Raw genomic sequence first — 27,694 nt, forward strand, 5'->3', positions numbered from 1 at the left:
TCCTTTATAAGGTAGGTAAAATGAGGACCCAAATTGTTGGGGGGCAATAAGTTGACTTTGTATATAGTATACAAATGGATGAAGACTATTGCCTGACATAGTGTAAGCCGCCCTGAGTCTTTGGAGAAGAGCTGGATATAAATGCAAATAAAAAAATAATAAAAAAATTGTCAAATGATATTAAAATAAGACCTTTTTGACAGTCATCATGAAGAGAAAGAAGTTTAATAACCTTCCTAATAGAGACATACCAAAAATTAAAACAGTGACAGAGTCTAGACTTCGGATGCTGGCTTTTTTCTTTTTTTTTATTCAAAAAGTTTTACAAAATTTTTTCCCCCCTTGCCCACCCCTCTCCCCCTCCCTTCACAACCCCCCTTCCCCCCCCGACTTCCCGGAACGAACACAAGGTATAGTTAAAAATAAAACAAACATATGCTAAAAAAATTTCATCCCAACTTAATTATACCCCTACAATCATCAATTCCTAACTTCCCCCGAAAACAATCAAAAATAATACATCATAATCATTCAAAAACAGTCTGATAACTCTTAGTCTGATATCTACGTTGAATATAGGAATGGAAAAAATGGATTGACTATATTCAACGGATGCTGGCCTTTTTCATCTTACAGGAAAGGGATGTTTTATAGATGATATTATTTCATTTAAAAAGAAAAAAGAAAAAGAAAAGAAATTCTACTATGCTGAATTTGAAGGTGTTTATTTTCATCCTATTGAACAGGACAGAATACCAACTTATTGTAATGCCCCACTATAAGAAGCTTCAGTTATGGAACTGATTTGGCTGAATAAGGCCCAAATAAAATAGTACATGCTATTACTTAGAACAGTGGGTTCTCAACCTTTTTTGCCATAGGAATCAGTTTCTGAAAAAATATTTTTTTCCATGGATTGGGTGGGGATGGAATGGGGATGATTTCACGCGTACTTAGGTGTCCCCACCTCAGTCTGGGAGGCACGTGAACTGACTCAATTAGCTGGCAATTTAGTTCACGGCAGCAAACCAGCGAGCATCTGCCAAGGTTTTCTTTATCTTCCTTGATGCCGGTGTGTCAGAAGCTCGTTACTGGAGCAACCAGGAAGTCAGGAACAAACAGCAATCCAAGCCAAATGCTCAGTCAAATAGTTCAGCTCAAGTTTTCTTCAGTCAGTTTGTTTTGTTCGTAATGAAGTAGTAGAGTAGCCCCTCCTGCTTTTATACCCTGTGGGGTGTGGCTCCGTGACTCAGCACTTTCTAGGCCTGCTCCACCCCTTCTTCTGTTGTTCTGCCTCTCTTGTCTACCAAACCGGGGATCTAAGCAGGACTGATTGTCCACAGCTGGGTCTGAAGCGTTGCCTGGGGGGGAGGTACAGGAGACAGAGGCCTCGTCACCTCCTCCACCTGGCCTGCCTCTGGCTCGTGGACTGAGCCAGAGAGGCCGGCCCTGCAGAGGAGAGCCCTGACGGCCCTTCCCCCTCACTCTCTGAGTCACTTTCTGGCAGGGGGCCAGGCCCGGAGTGGGGGGCTGGAGCCACAACAGATCCCATGCATGCGCAGATGAAGCTTCGCTCACTTCTGTGGCCTGGTTTGTGGCCCAGTACCAGTCTGCAGACCAGAGGCTGGAGAGCTCTAACTTAGAGGATTTAACTGTTCCTTGAGCTTGCACCATGAAAAGGATAGGCTATCAATAGTTCCTACTCAGCTCTGTCCCCAATCCCTGTAATATCACCTCTGCATGATTTGCTTTTTGGAGAAAATAACTTTTGACTTATTTCAAGTGTTGTTCTCTGACCAGATTGACAGATGAAACATTTTTTTAAATGTACAGGTGATCCTTGCTTAGTGACCATAATCGAGACTGACAACTTTACTAAGTGCCACGGTCTTAAAATCACATAACTATGATGGGCTTGCAATTTGACTTTCCATTCACTATTTTTTATTTATTTATTTATTTATTTATTTAATCAAATTTTTATACCGCCCTTCTCCCGAAGGACTCAGGGCGGTTCACAGCCAACTAAAACCACAATAATAAATATAATAAAACAATAATTAAAAAACCTATCAAATATGGCCAACTTAAAATATATATAAAACAATAAAACCCAGTTAAAATTTAAAACCCCAATAGTAACATATAAAATTCTTAAATCCTATGCCAGTCCTGCTTGAAGAAATAGATACGTCTTCAGCTCGTGGCGAAAGGTCCAAAGGTCGGGAAGTTGACGAAGTCCCAGGGAAATTCGTTCCAGAGGGTAGGAGCCCCCACAAAGAAGGCCCTTCCCCTGGGGGTCGCCAGCCAACATTGCTTGGCCGACGGCACCCTGAGGAGTCCCTCTCTGTGAGAGTGCACGGGTCGGTGGGAGGCAAACGGAAGCAGCAGGCGGTCCTGTAAATAACCCGGTCCTAAGCCATGGAGCGCTTTAAAGGTGGTAACCAATACCTTGAAGTGGACCCGATAGACCACAGGCAGCCAGTGCAGCTTCCGCAGAAGTGGTGTTATATGGGAGCCACGAGCGGCCCCCTCTATCACCCACGCAGCTGCATTCTGGACTAATTGGAGTCTCCGGGTGCTCTTCAAGGGGAGCCCCATGTAGAGAGCATTGCAGTAGTCCAAGCGAGATGTAACAAGAGCATGAGTGACCGTGCATAAGCCATCCCGGTCAAGAAAGGGGCACAACTGGCGAACCTGATGAAAAGCCCTCCTGGAGACGGTCGACAAATGGTCTTCAAAAGACAACTGTCCATCCAGGAGGATGCCTAAGTTGCGCACCCTCTCCATCGGGGCCAATGACTCGCCCCTAACAGTCAGCCGCGGCTGCAGCTGACTGTACCAGGCTGCCGGCATCCACAGCCACTCCGTCTTGGAGGGATTGAGCCCGAGCCTGTTTCTCCCCATCCAGACCTGTACGGCTTCCAAACACTGGGACAGCACTACGGCAGCTTCATTGGCGTGGCCTAGGGTGGAAAAGTACAGCTGCGTATCACCAGCGTACAGTTGGTAACTAACCCCAAAGCCACTGATGATCTCACCCAGCGGCTTCATATAGATGTTGAACAGGAGAAGTGAGAGAATTGACCCCTGCAGCACCCCACACGTGAGGCGCCTCGTGGTCGATCTCTGCTCCCCTGCCAACACCGTCTGTGACTGGTCAGAGAGATAGGAGGAGAACCACCGATAAACGGTGCCTCCCACTCCCAAACTCCCCAGCCGGCGCAGCAGGATACCATGGTCGATGGTATCAAAAGCCGCTGAGAGGTCTAACAGGAGCAGGGCAGAGGAATAACCCTTGTCCCGAGCCCTCCAGAGATCATCAACCAACGTGACCAAAGCTGTCTCTGTGCTGTACCCAGGTCGGAAACCGGACTGGAACGGGTCTAGATAGACAGTTTCATCCAGGTACTGGGGTAACTGACGTGCCACCACACTCTCTACAACCTTTGCCAGAAAACGAAGATCGGAGACTGGACGATAATTTTCTAAAACAGCCGGGTCCAGGGAAGGCTTCTTGAGGAGGGGTCTCACCACCGCCTCTTTCAAGGTGGAAGGAACAACCCCTTCCAACAAAGAAGCATTAATAATCCCCCGGAGCCAGCCTCGTGTCACCTCCTGCGTGGCCAGCACCAACCAGGAGGGACACGGGTCCAATAAACAAGTGGTGGCATTCAGTCCTCCCAGTAACCTGTCCATGTCCTCAGGAGCCACAGGGTCAAACCGATCCCAAATAATCTCAACAAGACGAGTCTCTAACACCTCACCTGGATCTACCCAATTTTGATCCATACCATCCCGAAGCTGAGCAATTTTATCGTGCAGATACATACTAAAGTCCTCGGCTCGTCCCTGTAGAGGGTCATCCCGCTCCTCCTGTTGAAGAAGAGAGCGGGTCACCCGAAACAGGGCGGCCGGGCGGTTATCTGCCGATGCAATGAGGGAGGAAACATAGGAACGCTTGGCCTCCCTCAATGCCACTAGGTAGGTCTGAATATATGACCTAACTAGTGTTCGGTCAGCTTCCGTATGGCTGGATCTCCAAGCACTCTCTAGGCGTCTTTTCCGGCGCTTCATCTCCCTCAGCTCCTCAGAAAACCAAGGAGCCGAGTGAGGTCTGCACCGGGTCAGAGGCCGCAAAGGCATGACATGGTCCAAAGCGCCGACCGCAGCCCGTTCCCAGGCTGCGACTAGCTCTTCGGCCGTGCCGTGGGCCAGATCCTCAGGGAACGTCCCAAGCTCCGTCAGGAACCTCTCCGGGTCCATTAGGCACCTGGGACGGAACCAACGCAGTGGTCCCGTCTCCCTGCAGTGGTGAGTGGCGGTCCAAAAGTCCAGACAAAGGAGAGAATGATCTGACCATGACAGTGGCTCAATCACTAAATCTCCTAAATCCAGATCATTCAATCACTGCCCAGAGATAAAAATCAAATCCAGTGTGCCTCCCTCAAAGTGAGTAGGGCCGCTAACTACTCGAGTCAGGTCCATAGCCATCATGGAGGCCATGAACTCCTGAGCTGTCGTAGATGCCACACCGGTCGATGGCAAGTTGAAATCCCCCATGACCATAAGTCTGGGGGTCTCAACCGCCATCCCGGCAAGCACCTCCAACAACTCAGGCAGGGCTGTTGTCACGCAGCAAGGAGCCAGGTACGTGATCAACAAGCCTACCTGAATCCTACGATCCCATTTCACAAAGAGGGATTCACAACCGGATATCTGAGGTACAGTGATAGACTCTCCTTAATAATGACCACCATCACCCCCACCCCTACCTTGGGCCCTTGGCTGATGGAAGGCTCGGAAACCTGGTGGGCACATCTCGACAAGGGGAACCACCCCATCCATGCCCAACCAGGTCTCCGTAATGCCCATAATGTCCGCGGCCCCCTCCTGTATAAGATCACAAATCAGAGGGGCTTTATTCACCACGGACGGTGCATTGCACAACTTCAGCCGAAGGTCCAATTCTGAGGAAACTGGCCACTCGGGGACCGAGTGATCAAGGTAGGGGTGGGGGGGGTGGCGGTTGTTATAAAAGAAAGTCTGGAGCCGAGGGAGACCACTGTTCCTCATATTGCCGGTTGTGAATCCCTCCTTATGAAGTGGGGCCATAGGGTCAGTTGGGCTTGTTAGTCACGTACCTGGCTCCTTGCTGCGTGACGACAGCCCTGCCCGAGTTGTTGGAGGTGGTTGCCGGGGTGGCGGTTGAGACCCCTAGACTTATGGTCATGGGGGACTTTAACCTGCCTTCGTCCGGCACATCATCAGCATCGGTTCGGGAGTTCATGGCCTCCATGACGGCCATGGACCTGACTCAAGTAGTGGATGGCCCCACCCACATTGGGGGAGGCACACTGGATTTGATTTTTATCTCTGGTCAGTGGATGAGTGATCTGGTTTTAGGAGATGTAGTCATTGAGCCGTTGTCATGGTCAGATCACTCTCTCCTTCATCTAGATTTTCAGACCGCCATCCAACACCGCAGGGAGACGGGACCAATACGGTGGTTCCGTCCCAGGCGCCTGATGGACCCGGAGAGGTTCCTGACGGAGCTTGGGCCATTCCCTGAGGATCTTGCCCATGGCACGGCTGAAGAACTAGTCGCGGCTTGGGAACGAGCCGCGGCCGGGGCTTTAGACCGTGTCGTGCCTTTGCGGCCTCTGACCCGGCATAGGTCTCAACCAGCTCCTTGGTTCTTTGAGGAGCTGAGGGAGATGAAACGCCGGAGAAGACGCCTAGAGAGTGTTTGGAGATCCAGCCGTGCGGAGGCTGATCGGACACTAGTTAGATCCTATAGTAGGACCTACCTAGTGGCACTGAGGGAAGCGAGACGTTGCTACGCCTCCTCCCTCATTGCGTCGGCAGATAACCGCCCAGCCGCCCTGTTTCGGGTGACTCGTTCCCTCCTTCACCAGGGGGAGCGGGACGACCCGTTGCAGGGACGTGCTGAGGAGTTTAACGGTTATCTATACGATAAAATCGTTCAGCTTCGGGATGGTCTGGATCAAAATTGCGGCGATTCAGATGGGGCGTCTGAGGGTGGTCTTGTTGACATTGTTTGGGATGAGTTTGACCCTGTGGCTCCCGAGGACATGGCCAGGTTGTTGGGTAGATTGAATGCCACCATGTGTTTACTGGACCCGTGCCCCTCCTGGTTGGTACTGGCCACTCAGGAGGTGACACGAGGCTGGCTCCAGGCGATTACAAGCGCTTCTTTGTTGGAGGGAGTCTTTCCGGCCGCCTTGAAAGAGGCGGTGGTGAGGCCCCTCCTCAAGAAGCCTTCCCTGGACCCGGCTGTTTTAGGTAATTATCATCCGGTCTCCAACCTTCGCTTCGCGGCGAAGGTTGTAGAGAATATGGTGGCACATCAGTTTCCCCCACACCTGGATGAAACTGTCTATCTAGACCCGTTCCAGTCCGGTTTCCGGCCCGGTTACAGCACTGAGACGGCTTTGGTCGCGTTGGTGGATGATCTCTGGAGGGCCAGGGATAGGGGTTGTTCCTCTGCCCTGGTCCTATTAGACCTCTCAGCGGCTTTTGATACCATCGACCATGGTATCCTGCTGCGCCGGTTGGAGGGATTAGGAGTGGTAGGCACCGTTTATCGGTGGTTCTCCTCCTATCTCTCCGATCGGTCACAGACGGTGTTGACAGGGGGGCAGAGGTCAACCCCGAGGCGCCTCACTTGTGGGGTGCCGCAGGAGTCGATTCTCTCGCCCCTTCTGTTCAACATCTATATGAAGCCGTTGGGTGAGATCATCAGTGGCTTCGGTGTGAGGTACCAGCTGTACGCTGATGACACCCAGCTGTACTTTTCCACACCGGGCCACCCCAACGAAGCTATCGAAGTGCTGTCCCGGTGTTTGGAAGCCGTACGGGTCTGGATGGGGAGAAACAGGCTCAAGCTCAATCCCTCCAAGACAGAGTGGCTGTAGATGCCGGCATCCCGGTAAAGTCAGCTAAGTCCACGGCTGACTGTTGGGGGCGAGTCATTGGCCCCGATGGAGAGGGTGCGCAACTTGGGCGTCCTCCTGGATGAACGGCTGTCTTTTGAAGATCATTTGACGGCCGTCTCCAGGAGAGCTTTTTACCAGGTTCGCCTGGTTCACCAGTTGCGCCCCTTTCTAGACTGGGATGCCCTATGCACGGTCACTCACGCCCTCGTGACGTCTCGTCTGGATTACTGCAATGCTCTCTACATGGGGCTCCCCTTGAGGGGCATCCGGAGGCTTCAGTTAGTTCAGAATGCGGCTGCGCGGGTGATAGAGGGAGCCCCTCGTGGCTCCCATGTGACACCTCTCCTGCGCAGACTGCACTGGCTGCCTGTGGCCTTCCGGGTGCGCTTCAAGGTCTTGGTAACCACCTTTAAAGCGCTCCATGGCATAGGGCTGGGTTATTTACGGGACCGCCTGCTGCGACCGAATACCTCCCACCGACCTGTGCGCTCTCACAGAGAGGGACTCCTCAGGGTGCCGTCAGCTAGGCAGTGCCATCTGGCGACACCCAGGGGAAGGGCCTTCTCTGTGGGGGCTCCCACCCTCTGGAACGAACTCCCCCCAGGACTTCGTCAACTTCCGGACCTCCGAACCTTCCGTCGCGAGCTTAAAACACATCTATTCATCTGTGCAGGACTGGATTAGATTTTAAATTTTATATTGGTTTTAATGGGTTTTATTATTTATATTGTTTTTAAAAATTGGGCCATGTAGAATAAGCTTTTTAACTGTTATTTTACTTTGTATTTATATGTACCTTTTTATTTGCCTGTGAACCGCCCTGAGTCCCTAGGGAGATAGGGCGGTATACAAATACGATAAATAATAATAATAATAATAATAATAATAATAATAATAATAATAATAATAATAATAATAATAATAATAATGGTAGAAACCTGAGGGGCTGGAGCGCATACCGCTTTCAAACAGCGGGCACGCCCCCCCAGAAATCGATACGGCCCCCCGCTTCCGCCATATCTGCCCGTCCCACTTACCGTGCCAATAGAACTACCCTCATAAACTGGAACATAACCCTCCCCCATTACCTTCGGACCTGTCGTGTCCCACTCCTCCGCTGACGGCCGGGTCAGGGAAATCTGAATCAGGCTTGCCTCTGCAGCTCTGCCCAAAGTCCTAGCAAAGTCCTCAGAGCAGGCAGGAGACCAGTAAGTGACTTCAGCAAGATAAGTTCGACTTTGCCTGACTCAGAGACTGCCAGAAAGCAGATCCTTTATATAGGCCATGGGGTGTGGCTCCATGACTCAGCACTCATTAAGGCCTGCCCCTCCCTTCCTTCTGTTGCCTCCGCCTATCCAATCTTCTGATGCGAGGGTCACTCCAATCAGCTGTTGGAAGTAAACTTTCCTCAGGCTCACATGCTGTGGAGGAGGGGGAGGGGTCTAGCTGCTCCGTTTGCCTGGGCATGGAGCCAGGGCTGGGGCCGGGGGATGCTCCCTCCTCTGCAGCCTGCTTGGGCATGGAGCCAGGGCTGGGGCCTCCATGTTCGGGAGCAGATAAGCAGACCCCGGCTGCGGTGAGAGCGGACAAGACACAACAGGACCAGTTGGAATAATGCCGTAAGCAGACGCAGGAACTGGACCCCTCCCCGACTGGTTTCCCCCATCACTTGTCCTTACCCTCCCCCCCTTTAAAAAACCCCTATTTAAAAAACCCCAAAGATGCCACCTCTCTGGGTCCCAAAACCCGTCAATAAGACCGGCCCTCGGTAATATGGAGGGCTATTCCTGCGAGGCGGGGGAGCCTCGCAGGCGCAAGAGTTCGTGTGGCGAATATCGCATGGCATCGGCAGATAGATGGGTCTGTCTCCTTTATTGGCTGAGATGTTATCCTAAGATGGTCATCCGGGACCCGGTAAAAGTTGGAAAAGGTAGAACAGGCAGTCTTCACGGCAAGATGTAAAATCCATGATATCCTGGTAAATTAACAGACTAAGATCTTAAACCGTCTTAAACCAGCCAGGACATAAAACACAACTGCTCTGTTCAATAAAGTCCGAGTCCCATGGGGAAATGGGTGGCGCTTCCGTCGCCTCCATCACTGTCCGTCATTGTCTCCCAAACGGATCTCCCATTGTCTCCCAAAAACAATTCCCCAATGGGACCAGGAGAGACTACAGGAGTCCCAAAAATCCCAGAAACCAGAAAAGGTCACAGTACACATTGTGGCAGGGGAGACACGTCGAACAGGAACCACAACGCCTCCGACGTCCCTCTCGCCTCCGGCTCCGTCCTCCGAGGGTACCTGGAAATGCCATCCAAGGGGCCGTCTTCATCACCTCCCACGCCCCTCCAGGCAAGTCCGAGCCGCTCCCAGAGGATCCAGAACGCCGAAAGCGCCGCGGTTAACCTTGCGGTAGGGGGGAACACTCCAGAAACATCGGCCGGCCGGAACGCCGCCTCACTCATGCGTCTCAACATGGCCACCGTCCTTCACCGCTCGCCCCTTCTCCGGCTCTGTACGCGGTAGCAGCGGGTCCCAAGAGGCCCAAAGACCTCACCCGCGACCGCCGAGCAGATGTTCTAACGGGCCGGGGTGTGTGTGACTAAACAAATCACTATGTTTATAAATGAGAGATTACATGACTGCAACTTGTGATTCTTTTTCTGCATTCTTCATTAGCTCTGCTTGTCATAAGCCAATTGGAAAACACTCAGATAATGATTACATTACCATGCGATGCTGAAATGATTGTAAATGTAAAGACTCATCTCACACCATTTTTACACCATTTACATTACTGCAACTTGGAACAGTTACTAAACGAGGCACTCAATAAGTGAGCATTATCTGCATTGTTCTTTCCTATGTTTTTGTTGGGCTTTAGTGTTTTTTTATAGGCCCACCAGTGTTCTATTCCATCATTTTTCTTGAGGTAGAAAGGTTTTATCAGCTCTCAAACAGCCCAAAGTGATTGATATTCTCTTTCTAATCTATATGTGACAAATGCTGTATTTCCAGAAACATGTCACTTTCTTTTTCTTTCTTATTCCTTCATTTGAAGTATCACAACTTAAAAATGAAGACAGGTGATTGCTGCAAACCGCATGCTAATAAAAGAGTTCCCAAGGCAATTTATTCTTTTTTCTTTAAAGTTAGTCTATGTTCTTTCTTAGTTAAATAACAAGATATCATCAGGATGCATAAAATCACATTGCTTCAATGCATCTTTTGTATTTTCAGTATAAACCCTTCAGGCACTGGGGGAAAAAAAAGCTTTTATAAATGATCATACATTTCACATTTACAGTTAGCTTCCACAAAGTTTGAGCATGTCTTCTCTTTCTTGAAAAGCCATGTGATTAATGTAAATGGAGACTTCATCAATGATACGATTGCACTACCATGGTGTATCTACAAGCTCCTTCCTCTAGGCCAATATTTGTTTGTCAATCTTGACAACTTTAAGTTACCCACAGACTTCAATTCCCAGAATTCATCAGCCAGACTTTACAGCTGCTAAGTTTGACAAACATTGCTTTAGACTCAGATTCATGGCTTTTTAAGACCTTTGATCCATGCTATAGTGAATGCATAGGCCATGCTGGATCTCTTTATATCCATATGAGAAACATTATTCCAATTTAGGTGGAAACAGAGGCAGAAAAATAGCGAATTCCCTGTAAACTGGGAGTGAACAATTCAAGTCCAAGGGCATCTGCTGCCCTTAAAACTTCTTTTTGTTATTCTAGAAGGAATAATAAGGAAGGAAAATAATTCAAGTTATCCTCATACATTTTCTTGCCTTTGATGGATAATCACTATTACTGCTGATTCATATTTGAATTGGAGGGTACTGAATGAAAAGGAAGGACTGATTGTCATGCCTTATGTGATCCTAATTCATCATTCCATTACCTGATGCCTTCCATTAAATCTGTCTCTATCGGAATTTCTAGGTCATGACACCTTTTGGCTTTCAGGAACAGAAGCAGTTTTATGGTGGAGGCAATTTCCTTATGAGATGATGGCTCTGCCATATCTGAAATGCACTGAAGCAGAGCCACCCCCTTCCCTCCCCCCAGATTCCAACCACCTGTAAGGATGCTTTAGTTGGGATAATACTTGAGTAGACAGATATGTCCATTTCTATGCTCCTAGAAACTGATGCCATTTTCATGGAACTGATTTATATTCAGGCAAGGCAACTGAAACAGCTCACAAAAATTCTCGAGTCATGCACTTTTTTCAGTTGCTGACTGACTCTGCTTTGCAGCTTCCTTTTCAAAAGTTCTCTGTGCCTGACATTTTCTATTGTCAGTGGGAAACGTACAAAAGCCACCACCTCGCTGAAGTCACCACTGAAATATAATGGGAACGGTATCACCTTTCAATGTGCTACAGCTACAAACAATGCTAATAAAACTAACTCCGTGTATTTCTCTTATCACTGGTAAAATACATGAAAAGGTAGCAAGTGCTGGCAGATTTGATTTCTCTGTGTTCTTCCAGAAAAATGTGATTGGTGGTAATGGAAAAGACCCTTCTGCTAAAGAAAGCTTTGTTATTTGTTGATGTATTGTTTTCCCAAAGGTTTTATCAGGATCAAAAATAGGCATTGTTGGAATAGAAAAGCCCCTGTATACTAGATAAGCGGTTTCCAACCTTGGCAATTTTAAAACTTGTGGACTTCAACTCCCAGAGTTCTTTTGTTTTTTTATTTATTTACATTTATATCCTGCCCTTCTCCGAAGACTCAGGGCGGCTTACATTGTGTAAGGCAGTAGTCTCATCCTATTTGTATATTTATATACAAAGTCAACTTATTGCCCCCCCAACAATCTGGGTCCTCATTTTACCTACCTTATAAAGGATGGAAGGCTGAGTCAACCTTGGGCCTGGTGGGACTCGAGCCTGCAGTAATTGCAGGCAGCTGTGTTTAATAACAGGCTATTTTACAGCCTGAGCCACACCGCGGCTGTTGGCTGAGGAACTCTGGAGTTGAAGTCCACAGTCTTAAAGTTGCCATGGTTGGAGACCCCTGTAATAGATCATGTTTAATTGGTCCTTTTGGGGAAGATAAGAACCCAAAAATCTTGGCTGAATTTAATTAGATTTGGGATCAAGATATTAAAAAAATGTTAAAACCTGTTCTGTTTCCCTCCCCCAATACTTCCAACAAAGAGTCAATCAAAGGCCTCCTTTTCTAATTTATTTACATAGATAAATGTTCTGGCCACGTCTACCCATAGGCCGCCAAGTCTCTGGAGATAATTAGGAAATTATAGATGAGGCCAGAGTTACTCACCAATATATTCTTCCCTCCATTGATACAGTTTGCCCGTGCATATTCACTGCTTTGTCCAAGACAAAAAGCCAGGAAGTTCCGCCTACTGCTTTTATAGTGTCCATAGATATCACTGCATGACTCATCATTCTTTGGCTTTGTCCCAATGCCTCCTTTGCTGCGCCCGCCGTTCACGTCTGTGCAGTCTTGCATCAAGCCAAAACTGTTCTTGGGGCGTTGCCAAATCAGAAGAAGGCCCGGGAGAATCAGGCCTTGCCGGCTCCTCCTCCTCCCTTTGGGTGGGTGCCAAGGAGGGAGAGGGCCCAGGAGAAGCAGGCCTTGCCAGGTCTTCTCCCTCACTTTCTGAATCATCCGAGTCCAGGAGTCTGAGTCCAGGAACCTGGGTCACAACAGAACCAGAGTTTTCATTCGTCTAACAGGACAATTTTTAACATCACCTCTACGACTATCACTAAATATTTCTTCATTTAATCTTACATTCCCCACACAGGAGATTTTTCTTGTGGTCCAAACTGATGTGCTACCAATTAAGATGGCAATGGGCAGACTTACCAGGTCTAATATGCCCATTTTACATTCAGTGGCATATGGATTTTATAATTCCAATAGTTATCTCAAAAGTGTTTTCATGATCAATAGATTTGCCATCTAAATAGTTTTTAAAAACTATCTGAAAGGTTTACATCTTGCTTAAAATTCTGACAGAGAGAAATTCATTTCATTCATCGACCATTAAAAATACAATCAATAAAATGAGCAACACAAAACTAGTCCTAGCAATTAGAGCTATCAGGAACCACTTACGCTTGAAGATTACACATAATTTAGCAAAATTTTGCTACTTTTAGAGAAATGAATTTATCTTGATTATTTAACAGATAGCTCAGATAAAAGCTATCAAGTGCCTTGGATATTTGAATAAAAGTAGGGTAATCAACTGATGATGAATGTCCCCGTAGAACTGGCAAAACAGAAAAACATAGGCTGTGGTTTCTATGGTACCTGAATTACAGGAGCAGTACAGGAGCAGTACAATATTGGGTTTCATATAGGGTTTTCCTATATTTCCCTTCCAGGACAATTGTGGAGAGAATATTAAATCAAGCTATGGATAAAATATCATAAATTTGGGAACTGTGATATGATATAAAAATGGGGCTAGTTTAGACATTAATTGATTTGGTTATTTGCAATTCCATTGTGTGAGAAAGCAGCAATTTTTGTTTCACCTTCTATATTTAAGATCTTTTGCCTCAGCATTGATCTAGCTGGATCTAACTCTAAGGTTAAGATTTTTTCAAAGAAATGTATCCCTGTAAGCACTATGGCTTGCTAAAGAACAACAGGTCTTTATTATTATTCTGTAGTAGATTTTTAAGAATGCTGTATTCTTTCCTTGTACCCAAAAAAATTATTCTGATCTTATTACTTCAGTCCTTCCTAAAATATAACACAAGTAGGGTGGATTTAATTATTTTTCTTTCTTATTCTTTTCTCTTACAAATGAAAATGCACAATAATCTGACACATGATGTATCAATTTCCTAATGAATATCCAGTTTTGTGTGATCATTGCTTCTCTGCAACACTGAAGTGGCCAAAAGAATTGGTATATAAGAAGAAAATATTTGTATATGCCATTTGTATTACTAAAAAAGTCTGAAAGTTGAGTCATAGCAACTTCCTTTTCTTTTTTGGTTTGAAATGTTTGCAATATATTTGTACAAGGTGCCCTTTTGCAATTAAATATTAACACGGTTTCATTCTCTTAGCTTTCTCCTTTCTGCCATTGTAATGTCTACATGCAGATTAAACTCATTCTTTTACATCTTGCTAAAATTCAGGTTTGCAGATTTTATGAAATTGACCATTTTAGTTTGCATAAACATGACTATTACTATTACTACATTACTATTACTATTACTATTCTCATCATTCCTATCACCCATCTCCTCCCACTTATGACTAACTTATTGCTGTATCCTTACGATTTATATTGATTGTTTCCTAGTATGATTCGATTGCTTATTTGTACCCGATGACTATTATTAAGTGTTGTACCTTATGATTATTGACAAATGTATCTTTTCTTTTTATGTGCACTGACAGCATATGCACCAAAACCAAATTCCTTGTGTGTCCAATCACACTTGGCAAATCAAGTATTCCATTCTGTCTATTCTATTCTAAACACAATGTCCTGTTAAGAAATTTAAGATTTTATTTTAAGTATTTCAACCAAATTTCTTTGAACCAAATTCCTCTGTCTGGATCATCTCTAGTCAGATATGATGTGGGAGTTGTCCCAATATTGTTCTTCCTTCAAAATGTTCTTCCTCCAAAACAAGCAATCATTTTTCAGTACAACCACTTCCACATGGAACCTATTTTGTCTTTCATAGTCTCTGGAAAACATTATTTTCCCCCTAAGGATTCCTGAGAGTGTATCTTGGGATGTTTGGTTGTAGATTCACTTTGAGGTGATAAGCAACTGAATTTATTCCAAACTGCCTTTGACTGCTATAAATACAAAATTTGTAACTCTAATCATTGCGATAATATTATCAATCAAACAATCTTTGTAAAAAAATGTTTGGTTGATACTTCGATAGCAAATATAGCATCTTCTGATAATCTAATAGTAATGGATAAAGAATGACAGTTAAATATCAAATACTCAAATATCTTTTCAATCTTCAGAGTCAGTGCTTTTCATTTTGGTTTTTGGGTGAACTCACCAATTTGTAGAATTAGTTATTTTCTGAGGCATCAGAAAAACAAGTAAAGGAAGAATTCAGCTCAGCTGTATCATAAGGGCACAGAAACTGAACTGTGAACTAATTTCATGGGAGAGAAAAGGAAGAGAGATTTTTTAACTTTAACTCATTATTTTGAAGAAAATCCTGGATTTTAGGGTCAGCTTCCTTGTCTATGTACAGAACATAGCACCTCTAACTAAAATGAGGGAAGCATTTCTAAAGTCAAGTTTACCATGAAAAAGGAGAGAACTTCTGTTCTTTTGTACCTGATACCTTAAAGGCAAGTGTGGTTTGGAAAGCAAAACGTATATCACTAGAATTTCAGATGATTGGAAATGATACATTTCACTAAATTGCTGTATAATATGCACATATTTATTCTGTTTACATAAGCAGAAGATTGTACAGGAAATCCGTAATTTTTTTAGTAGTTCTCTTAATGATTGTTAAAATGGAATTGGCCTTTTCATTTTCTGAGTGAAAGCTAATACACTCTGAAAGCTGACAACCAACCTTCAGAATGCAAACGACCAGATGACTGATAACGAATGTAATCCTTCCATTCCCCATTATTCAGCCAGAACTGAAGAAGCTTCTTGAATGAGAAGTGAAATATTTTCAAGGAAAAAAATTAAGAAATTCGAATTGCATTTTGAAAAAAAAAATTGGGGATAACATTGTAAGAATTTTGGACTGAATAAGGTAAAATAGGGTTTCTGTTATTTCCTCATTCCTATTAATGTGGATGGCTGTTTGTTTGTACTTTTAAATTCTATTTACAGTTTCCCTGTGCATTATAAATAATTTTAACCATTGTTCTTATTAAAATAAGCTTAAAAATGCTAAAAAATTTTTTTAAAAAAGCACACATACAAATTCAATCTTTGGGCGAATGCCATGTTTTATACTCTTCCATTGTAAGGACTCATTTTCTATTCTTTATTCATCTGTTCTTCAAACAGCTTGTAAACCATAAAGGGCCCTTTCTTTTATGTTCGAACTGCCAGTTTAGCTCTGATAAAAGCTTGGTGACAGTCTAAGTAGTCAGATCTTCATATCTTTTGGATCAGACCTTGCCCCCTACTTATTAAACACTTAGAGAGAGACTTATTTTTGATGAAGCTATGCTGAACATTCTTCAGCAACAGTTGTTCATTTATATGCTTGAAAATTATCTTTAATAAAAATTTCCATTAATTTATCGAAACAGATGTTAGACCAATTACCTTCCAAATATATCTTTAATATCATTGGCCACTGTACAGTTTTCTGTCTCTAAAGATAATGTTAAAGTATATATCGTGTGTGTATGTGTGTGTGTGTGTAAATAAATACCATCTGGATCCGGTAATTTGCTTATCTTAGTTTTTCTATAAGAATTAGAATCAACATCAATGCTATTTTCTTTTGTTGCTCATATTTCTTTTCTGAAAAATCATTTTAAGTGCATGTCATATTCTGTATTAAGGATAGATGAAAGAGACTGATTTGCTTGCAATACAATCTGTTTCCTCTTTTAATACACTTTTTCTGTAACGTTGTCCTGCTTTCCTGATCACAGTGTTGATTGCTGCCAATACAGCATATTCATTGCTACTGGTGTCCTTGAATGACCCAGCAAATAAACTTTCTGAGAAAATGGTTGCAGTTAAATATATCTTGTAAACTAGTTTCCTGTTTTTTGAAGTATACCAGAAGGGCTAGTTTTAGGTCATCACTTTTTTCTTTCCACATACTATTTCAATCATTTTTCTACCATGTATGTAAGAATAAAAATAGAAGATGAGCAATAAGGCTTTCTCCTTTCCTTTCTTCTTTGTGTGTTGATTGATAGGAAAATCAAAGTATCAATTGAAATCAAATAGCTCTTTTAAATATTTTAAGAAAAGAAATCTATTACTTCTGTTCATCACTATGCATGTTTTTGTCTGCCCAGAAAATAGATTTGAGCATTTTGTAAAAACAAAATTTAAATAGTGTTTGCTCAATTGAATCTATATGAAGAAAATGACTTCTTTTCTATTATTATTTTTTTCACCATGCTTCTATATTGGGGCTTAGATTTAGACACTAAGATTTTATGCATACTGTGAAACCTTTTTTCCAATTGCTGATACACTCTCTACTCTCTTTCTCCCTCCCTTCCCCAATCTGTTGCAGGTCAAGGAATAGTTTAGTTGTGCTTACTAAATTCTGAAGTACCTCTACCATAAGATAGACTGAAGGTACTGAAATTCACCAAGAACTCTATGCAACTCTAAGACTGCTAATTATCCACTGCTCTTCTAATAGAATTTTTAGTCTGACACTTCTTCTGGATAGGAATGAGTAAAATTCATTTGAAAAATGGCTTCAACAGATTCATCTTTCAATTCCTTTTCTCCTTTTACACTTACTAACCAGTGAACAACTTAATTTTTTCTTCCAAGTTCAGTTTGGACCCATCCTATTATTTTACCTGGATGGGGGTGGGGGGTGGGCGCTCTTGGGCAAGTTGTTTCCCACTAAAGCCTATCCAGCTTATATAATAGCATCACTACATATGCTTGGGTATCACAAAAGCATATTCTGTTCCTTGCTTGCAAAACAAAAAACAAAAAACAACCACAGCAACAAAAAAACAACAAAAAAACAACAACAACGGAGCAGAGCAGACAATTCTGACTTGTTTTTTGCTGTTATTTGTCAGAACCATTTTAAATATTATTGGTTCATATGATCTTCAGTTTTCTCATTATGTTGTGATAAGCAATTTGGCAGGTAATAATAAGAACTGATTTCATTGTTTATCTTGCATCCATTTAGATTCCTTAGAAAGTATGGGCAATAATTTATTGACCTAACCCCATTCCTAAAAGGTCTGTAAGGGGTGTGCATAAGACCACAAACCATTCCTGTCCTATTGTTTCCTTTTGTTATATCCAATTAATATACATATTACATACTCATACTCATATATATGCTTATATATTGTATAATTATTTCATGCTTATGCTTATATATACTGTGTGACAAAATAAATAAATAAATAAATAAACCTTCTACAGGATTCTTGAATTAATAGTTTCCCCTATTTCTTGAAAAATAAAAACCCTTTGAACAAAAGGATTGCATTTGTTACCAGCATTTAAAAAAAATAACAACAACAGAGTTGGAAGGGACCTTGGAGGCCTTCTAGTCCAACCCCCTGCCCAGGCAGGAAACCCTACACCATTTCAGACAGATGGTTATCCAACTTTTTCTTAAAAATTTCCAGTGTTGGAGCATTCACAACTTCTGCAGGCAAGTGTTTCCACTTATTAATTGTTCTAACTGTCAGGAAATTTCTCCTTAGTTCTAAGTTGCTTCTTTCCTTGATCAGTTTCCACCCATTGCTTCTTGTTCTACCCTCAGGTGCTTTGGAGAACAGCCCGACTCCCTCTTCTTTGTGGCAACCCCTGAGATATTGGAACACTGCTATCATGTCTTCCCTAGTCCTTCTTTTTATTAAACTCGACATTCCCAGTTCCTGCAACCGTTCTTTATATGTTTTAGCCTCCAGTCCCCTAATCATCTTTGTTGCTCTTCTCTGCACTCTTTCTAGAGTCTCAACATCTTTTTTACATCGCGGCGACCAAAACTGGATGCAATATTCCAAGTGTGGCCTTACCAAGGCATTATAAAGTGGTACTAGCACTTCACGTGATCTTGATTCTATCCCTCTGTTTACGCAGCCCAGAATTGTGTTGGCTTTTTTAGCAGCTGCTGCACACTGCTGGCTCATATCTAAATGGTTATCTACTAGGACTCCACGATCCCTCTCACAAGGTACTACTATTGAGCAAGGTACCAAATATACGGTACCTGTGGATTTTGGTTTTTTTGCCTAAATGTAGAACCTTACTTTTTTCACTGTTGAATTTCATTTTGTTAAATAGCGCCCAATGTTCAAGTCTGTCAAGATCCTTCTGTAACTTGAGCCTATCTTCTGGAGTGTTGGCTATTCCTGCCAGCTTGGTGTCATCTGCAAATTTGATGAGTTCCCCATCTATCCCCTCGTCCAAGTCATTGATGAAGATGTTGAAGAGTACTGGGCCTAAAACAGAGCCTTGGGGTATTCCACTGCATACTTCCCTCCATGTGGATGTAGTTCCGTTGAGGACTACACGTTGAGTGCGGTTGGTCAGCCAGTTACGAATCCATCTGGTGGTGGTGCTGTCTAACCCACATTTTTCTACTTTATCTAATAGTAGGTTATAGTCTACTTTATCAAATGCTTTACTGAAGTCCAAGTAAATTATATCGACAGCATAATCCTCTGGTCTATTAATTTTGTCACTTTGTCAAAGAATGTGTGTTGATTGGCTTTCATTTCCACTAATCCAAGTCAGAAAGCTTAAAATTACACAACATAGTATTAACTGAGGAAAAGTGACCTATGAATTATCTTTAAGTTCTTTGGACTGATGTAAAGTCCAATATAAAGTCCATTAACTTCTGTAAAAACTGTATTTATGTGATTCTATATTGAAATCAATTTACTTAAATTACCTCTTAAACCTATAACTGCATTGAATTTAATTTGAATTGCCATTTTTGTATATTTGTTGTACAGATTTTTCAAGGAAAAAAAATGTAGCATATAATCTGTAAACAGAATAATTATGCAGTATTCTGCTTTTATATTTTTGTTCTTTCTAACATTTTGTCCACGAAATAAGGTTTATTATACTTTAATTATATTCCTAACAATATAGTCCTAATAACGTTGAACAAAATAGGTACCTGTGTTGTGACCCAGGTTCCCAGACTTGGACTCCTGGAGGAGGATGATTCAGAGAGTGAGGAGGAGGAACTGGCAAGGCCTGCTTCCCCTGGGCCCTCTCCCTCCCTGGCACCCACCCAGGAGGAGGAGGAGGGACTGGCAAGGCCTGATTCCCCTGGGCCTTCTTCTGATTTGGCAACGCCCCAAGAACAATCTTGGCTTGATGCAACACTGCACAGATGTGACCGGTGCGTGCAGCAGAGGAGGCGTTGGCACAAAGTCAAAGAATGATGAGTCACGGAGTGACACCCACAGGGGCTATAAAGCAGGAGGCGGAACTTCCTGGCTTTTGTCTTGGACAAAGAAGTGAATTTGCACGGGCAAACTGTTTCAATGCAGGGAAGAATATATTTGTGAGTAACTCTGGCCTTATCTATAATTTCCTAGTTATCTCAAGAGACTTGGCAGGCGTGTGGGTAGACGTGGTCAGAACATCTCTGCGCCAGAAGGAATCCAGCCAAATGTAAATAAACTTGAAAAAAAGGCCTTTGACTGACTTTTTGTTGGGAGTATTGGGACAGGGAAACAGAACAACCTGTATTTATTGGAAAGAAATCCATGCCCATAACTTTGGTGCTAATTACAACTTGTTATTGGGAATATAACAAACTTTAGAAATGGATTTTTGTTCTGGAATATATTAACTTTTAACTAAACAAGTTATATTTCTTTTAGGAATAATCCTGAAACTATTAGGAGATATGTAACCATTTAAAAGCCTATGGTTTCTTATTAGCAAATAGCATCGTATATTTAAAGTCTTGATTTAAGAAAACAATAGCTTTATTGTTGAAGTCTTTGCAGTCTGTGTTAAATATATGAATAAACTGAGTTTATTTGTAAGGATCAGTATTTAAAAAAAATAACTGTGAATATAAAAAGGTAAAGGCTCTCATGAGTTTGATTCCTGGTGATTTCATGGGTACATTGATGTTATTTCTTGAGATGTATTTATTTTTAACTTTCCAATCTTGTTTTCAATTCTAGAATTTCCTGGTGATACCTCATCTAAGCATTAAACAAGTCCAAAGCTGGTTAGCTTTTCCAATTCCATGTTCAGTTTTTCTTTTCTTGTGCCATATCTATCATCGGATGTTGGCAATGATGTTGGCGATCCTATTTGTATCAACAGCTGCACAAAAAAGGCTGCTGAGTTTTGTCCAAACAAAAGCCATGATATTCTTCAACTGCCTGGACCTCATTTGCCTTCCATCTTTCCCTAGAGGATTAAGTGAAGTATGGCATATTTTTCTGGGTGTTGCATCACATGTCCAAAATATTCTAACTTTTGCTTTTTAATGGTTTTGATGATTTCACTTTGCTTTCCCAGACGGCTTATCACCTCCTCATTTCTGATTTTGTCAACCCAATTTATACATAACAGCCACCTATAAATCCACATTTCTAATGCTTCTAGTTTCTTCAAGTGGCTTTCTGTCAGAGACCAACTCTATACTCTGTAGAGCAAGATGGAAAAGATGTAACATCTAACAAGTCTGATTTTCAATTTTAGGCTTATGTCAAGACCTTTTTCATTTGGAAGAATGCTGTTTGAGCTTTCTCTACCTTGTCTTTATTTCAGTAATCAGGCCCAGCTTTCATTTTAAATTAGAACCGAGGTAAGTGATCCTTTTGACTTTTTCTAGTGGTATTACTTCCCGAATTTACTGATGGTAAATTAATGGGTTGTTTGCTGATGACCATAATCTTGGTTTTTGAGGTGTTTAAGCTTCAAGCCGTATTTTTCAGATATTTCTGTTACTGTATTGATGAGGAACTGAAGGTCTTCATGCTTACTGGCAAGCAGAACTGTATCAACAGCATATCTTAAATTAATTGTTTGTTTGTTTGTTTGTTTTGTTGAATACACATTAAATAATACATATAAGTATAAATATGAATTGAATACATAAAATGAATACAATTAAAGGGAACATTAGGACAGGGACGGTAGGCACGCTGGTGCTCTTATGCACGCCCCTTACAGACCTCTTAGGAATAGGGTGAGGTCAACAGTAGACAGTTTTAGGTTAAAGTTTTGGGGACTTTGGGATGAGACCACAGAAGCTGGTAGTGCATTCCAGGCATTAACAACTCTGTTACTGAAGTCATATTTTCTGCAATCGAGATTGGAGCAGTTCACTTTAAGTTTGAATCTATTGTGTGCTCGTGTATTGTTGTGGTTGAAGCTGAAGTCATTGACAGGAAGGACATTGTAGCAGATGATTTTATGAGCTATGCTCAAGTCATACTGAAGGCGGTGTAGTTCTAAATTTTCTAAACCCATAATTTCAAGTCTGGTGGCATAAGGTATTTTGTTGTGAGCAGAGAAATATTTCTTGAAAAATATTTCTGGACACGCTCTATTGTATTATTGTCCAATATGCAGACAGATGAGCTGTATTTGAGAATTGGTCTAGCAAATATTTTGTATGCTCTGGTTAGTAGTAGTGTAATCTTTCCGGAGAAGAAGCTATGCAAGAAGCTACATCAACGTGTTTGTTGATCCAAACACCATTTACTTCGAGGCCAGCATCAATGTTTTCCAGTGCTTTGTTGAAAATGGACTCAGAGTACATATTAAACAACAGCCGAGACAGAATACAGCCCTTCTGACCCCTCTTCGTATTTCTGTATCATCTGATTATTTTCGGCCTAGTCTCACATTTGCTATCTGATGCCAATATGGATTCTTTATGATTCCAATATCTTTGTCATCTAGTCCCATTTGTTTCAGGATTTGTAATATTTGTTGTGCCTTACTTTATCAAATCCTTTTTCAGAATCAATGAAGCACATGTAAACACTGTGATGGACATTTTTACAATGCCTTACAAGAACTTGAATGCTGAATAGGGCATCTCGTGTACAAAGATTGTTTCTGAAACCAAATTGTGTGTTACTTAGATGCTCCTCAATTTTGTTGTATATTGTGTGAATTATTCTCAGGAATATTTTCAGGGCATGACTCATTAAGCTTATATCTTCCGTATTCGGTTCACCCTTTTGCATTTATTTTTTGGGGGATTGTCACAAAAGTTGACTTTAGCCAATCACTTGGTATCTTTCCTGTTTCATATATTTGATTGTATAACTGCAGTAAAAAAAATTTCCCATTGTCTTCCAGCAATTTAAAAATTCTACAGGGATATCACAAGTCCTGTGGCTTTTCTTGTTTTTATTATTTTTATTGCATGTTCAACCTCCTCCATAATATTTGGTCCAGTTGGTGTACTTCCCATATCAATATCATCCCTAGTGTCCTCAAAAAGTTCTTCAAAATATTCCTTCAATCTTTTTAGCTTTTCATCCTCATCCAAGATAATTTTCCCCTCCTTGTCAACTAAATTGTTGGTTTTCTTTTTGTAGAGGCCTGCTGCTTCTTTCACTTTTTTGTGTAAGTTGAAATTATCATGAATACGTTCTGGCTCTTCCATTTCTTTGCATCTCTTTGCAAACTTCTTTTCTTTTGCCAATTGATTTTTTCTTCTAATTATTTTCTGCAATTCATTGTTTTTTCTTTGTTTTTATTTTTATAAGAGCTTCTTTCATCCATGAGATGCAGAATTTGATCTGTCATCCACTATTGTTTCTTGTGTCTTCTATTTCTGTTCTGAGTTTGTTACTTCTATTGCATTTTTAAATTTATTCCAGTTAACTTCTACATCTTTATTATTTAGGTTGTTGGTTTCTTTTAAATGAATTTCTAGTTCTTCTTTTATCTTATCTCCATGTTTAATGATGAAGTCACTGTCAATTCTTGGTTTAGGAGGATCGGGTTTTTCATCCTTTCTAGTTTCAGCTGGACTTCAGCAAGTAGTAGATTATGATCAGATAGTACATCTACGCCTGGGTATGTTTTTACTGATTTTACTGACTCTAAATTTTTTGTTTATTTTAAATAGTCAATTTGGTTCCTTGCTATATTATTTCATTTATCTGCTGGTGATCTCCAAGTGTAGAGGTGTCTTTTTGGTAACTTGAAAAAATTATTCATCACATATTGCCTATGTTCCTTGCAGAAGTCTATAAACCTGTCACCTCTACCATTTCTAGTTTCTAAGCCAAAATTTCCAACTACAGGTGCATCACTTCCTTCTCCCACTTTTGCACTGAAGTCCCCCAATGAGTATTGTGATACCATTACTTTTTAGGGTTCTTAGTACACTGCTTGTATGTTCATAGAACTTCTTTAAATCCTCCTCATTACTGTCAGCCGTGGGAGTATAAACTTATATAACATTCATATATACTGGAGTACTATTTATTTGGATCATTATCACTCTATTGGAAACAGGAATAAAGGGCTTGATCCATTTATTTACAAGATTGTTTACGATTATAGCTACTCCATTTTGATAATGTTTACCATTTTCACCAGAGTAGTAGATAGTATAATCTCCTATTCTACTCATATTCAGTTAGGTACTATTCATGTTCAGTTAGGTACTCCCATTTCTGGGACAGTGTAATAGAATTAACATAGTTATAATATTTATGCTTTTTAACTGGATGGGTTGTTTTGCTATTTCTATCAATATCCAATAGTAATAATTTTTTGTTTTATATTTAAAAAGCAAAAAGTTCAGTACGTTCAGCTTCTTTATGCTCACTGTCTCAATACTAGATTTTATTGTTAAAATTATTGATTAATAATATATTATTTATTATGATTTTTTTCAGTATTATAGGCCACATTTATAAAATGCTTTCTAATAATAATCTTTATGGCATTGCTATCATTTTGTAAAATTTTCCTTCAAAATTGTATTTTTAATCTAGATATTGCATAATATCAGGAAGCTTAATTCCAATAGACTTTTTTTAAACCAGTAGGCTTCTTTTTAATATTCCCTAAATTACTTTCTGCCTTTTTAAAATAATATTTGACAGTTAGTAAATACATTATTTTTTGCAATGCCTATCTATGAAATTTCCTATTAAGGGTGCAATCAAGTCATAAACAAAAGTATAGAAACAGTTAAAAGACTGTCAATAAATATAAGAAAGTGATGGCAGGAGCCCATGGGAAGTCCCCATTAATGTCAAGAAAATTAGAAGAAATGGTCTAGCTTTTCTATTGAACTAATATTGAAAGCAAACTGAAATTAGTTCTTAAGCTAAATAAAACAAACCTTACCAAAAAGGGTTCGAATATTGTTCCTATCTAAGATATGCATAGGAATATCTGTCAATGGAATCTTATTGCAAGTCTAAAAGAGATATTATTTAATAAACTGAACATTTTCAAGGCTCCTTTGTAAACTGATTTTGTCTAAAGGAAGGAAAATAAGATTTCAAAAGAAGCCAGAAAAACTAGATATTAATGACAATATCACTTGCTCTTGAAGATAAATACTATATTAGAGAGCATCTTTTGATCGGATCAGAGACAATAGAGAGTATCTGTCTATTTTGGGTTATATGAGCGGGAAATTTTGGGAGTTGCTGTCAAAACATTTCTGTAAGGTTTTAGGTTGGAAAGGGCATATCTGCAAATATTAATATTTAAGTTGAAGAGCCACCGCTTATATTAAATTTGGCCATACAATGGCCAAAATCTGAATTTGATTAAATATTTATTTGCTTCCAAAATGTATTTTAAATTGCTTACAATTCATATCATCCAACACATCATATTCTTGGATGCTTCTACCAAGGCTTTCCATTCCCCACATATTTTGGGAAAGAAGAGAATCCGAAATGAGGAACTTGTTCCATGTTGTTGGAAAATTACTGTGAGTAATTTCAGTTTACTTTGCATTCAGTAGATTCCCAGTAAATCCATAGGAATTACCTTTGCCATTCAGTCCAGCTAGCAAAAACAGAGCTTGGTATTTCTTTGTTAAATATCAGCAAATAATATTTTTTTTATTTTTTAAAAATGTTAACTAGCAAAAACGAGGAAGAAAGCATGCAAAATCAGGAGATATATATATATATAAACATCAAGCAAAGATTTACATTATTTATATATCTTGAATTGTTTTTAAAAAATCCACAGAATTTCCCACAGCTTCTGAAACATTATATTCCAAAGAGAATGCCCTTTGGTTGTTTTAGCTTTAATCCATTTATATAATAATAACACAACAAAAAGTGGACTATTGCCCCATGGAAAAACAATTTGGTGGTTAGAAATGATGCATCCAATATATGGAAGTAAATGTCATGCAATTTAAGATCTAGCCCAATTGGTGTTTTATCATAATATCACAGGGCTGGAAGGGACCTTGGAGGTGTTCTAGTCCAACCCCCTGCCCAAGGTAAGAGTCTACATACCATCCTGGACAAATGATTGTACATCTTTTCTTGAAAACCACCAGTGATGGGATACCCCCAACTCTGGGTAGCAAGTTGTTTCATTGCTTAATAGTTCACACTGTCAGGAAATTCGTCTTAGTTCCAGGTACTTCCTCTGTACTTATTGTGTCTTATGCTTTGTTATTTATCTTAAATTACCACAAATAGTTTAACAGCCTTGAGCAAATTTTCCTGGTGAATCTGAGCTAGAATGTATGTAACTTTAAACTATAACTCCATATTGGGTTTTGTTTATTTATTTGTTTAAAAAGTGCAATATTTAAAAGTTTAGTGCAACCATTTCTGGATATGTTTTCAGTTCACAATTGTTATTGAGCATTTTTATTGCACTTTTATTGTTATTCTTTTCCTCTCTTCCATGTAATACATGGAACAGCACCTGCAAATACTTTACAATTTGTGCTCAGCATTTTTCTAATACCTGCTTTATGAACATAGGCAGATGCAAGCAAATTAAATAAATCTGAACTCACTGGTTCCATTTGTGGTAATAACTGGCAATTTGCATAATTATGCTGCCAATCAAAAGTGAATAGCAGAAGAGGATTCCCCCCTTCCCCCCACCTCCCAATCCCACAGAATATGTGTCAAGAAATGGCTAACATTAATCCCTTTCAGTTCAGTTTTCTGGAATGGTATTCTTTTCACTTGACTATTAAAGTTTGTTTCTTTTAAAGTTTTGTATGCTGGTAAAATACCCTAGACTTTATATATGAAACAACTGAACTGAAATAGGTACAGACCAGTGGTGGGTTTCAATTTTTTTTATTACTGGTTCTGTGGGCATGGCATGGCTTGGTAAGCATGGCAGGGGAAGGATACTGTAAAATCTCCATTCCCTCTCTACTCCAGGGGAAGGTTACTGCAAAATCGCCATTTCATCCCGATTAGCTGGGACTTAGGAGGCAGAGAATAGAGGGAGGTGGGGACAGCCAGAATTTTTACTACTGTTTCTCCGAATTATTCAAAATTTCCGCTACCGGTTCTCCAGAACTGGTCAGAACCTGCTGAAACCCCCCTCTGGTACAGACTGAGAATTTGTGTTTTGTGGAATTAAGAGAGTGGAGGTGGAATTTCATAATGTTGCTATCATTAGCAAGACCTCTGAATCCTTGTCTTTACTTACTGTTAAAAGCAATTCTAGTAGGTTTTTTAAGTAAATTGAATCACACTAGTAAATATGAAAGATGAAATAATATTTATATAATTCACACACACACACATACACACAAATATTTCCCATCCAACTTGTGGATGTTGTTCTAGGCCCACTCACACTTTTTCTAAGACAAGGTATTTCCTTAGTATTAAGGGCCAGAAGAAAGAATATTGGGGTTGGAAGATAGAAATGAATACAATCAATGTTGAACCCAACATTTTTCTTTGTTGGTCTTTTTTTTAAAGTAAGGCACATTGGTAGGATATCTATGGCATCAGGATTATATATTACTCCTTTTGAAGCCCCTATTTTTTTACAGTTGGTGTGCAGTTTCCTGCCATTTTACACACAGGGAATCCCAAACGTATAGTTACTTCCTAA

General features: G+C 41.0%; 1 protein-coding gene across 7 annotated transcripts in view; it reads right to left on the reverse strand.

Moving 5' to 3' along the window:
* PLXDC2 (plexin domain containing 2) overlaps positions 1 to 27,694 on the reverse strand; it is a 468,973-nt gene that overhangs the window by 19,846 nt on the left and 421,433 nt on the right. Inside the window, exon 16 of one of the 7 annotated variants that reach the window (XM_058181932.1) lies at positions 12,269 to 12,646. The exons of the other annotated variants lie outside the window; for them this stretch is intronic. Within the exon in view, the coding sequence (XP_058037915.1) occupies positions 12,615 to 12,646 (32 nt within the window). The 3' untranslated portion in view covers positions 12,269 to 12,614. Of the gene's footprint in view, positions 1 to 12,268; positions 12,647 to 27,694 lie in introns of those variants that run through there. 7 annotated transcript variants of the gene reach the window in all.

The sequence above is a fragment of the Ahaetulla prasina genome, chromosome 4 (genome assembly GCF_028640845.1).
Source record: "Ahaetulla prasina isolate Xishuangbanna chromosome 4, ASM2864084v1, whole genome shotgun sequence".
Lineage (NCBI taxonomy): Eukaryota > Metazoa > Chordata > Lepidosauria > Squamata > Colubridae > Ahaetulla > Ahaetulla prasina.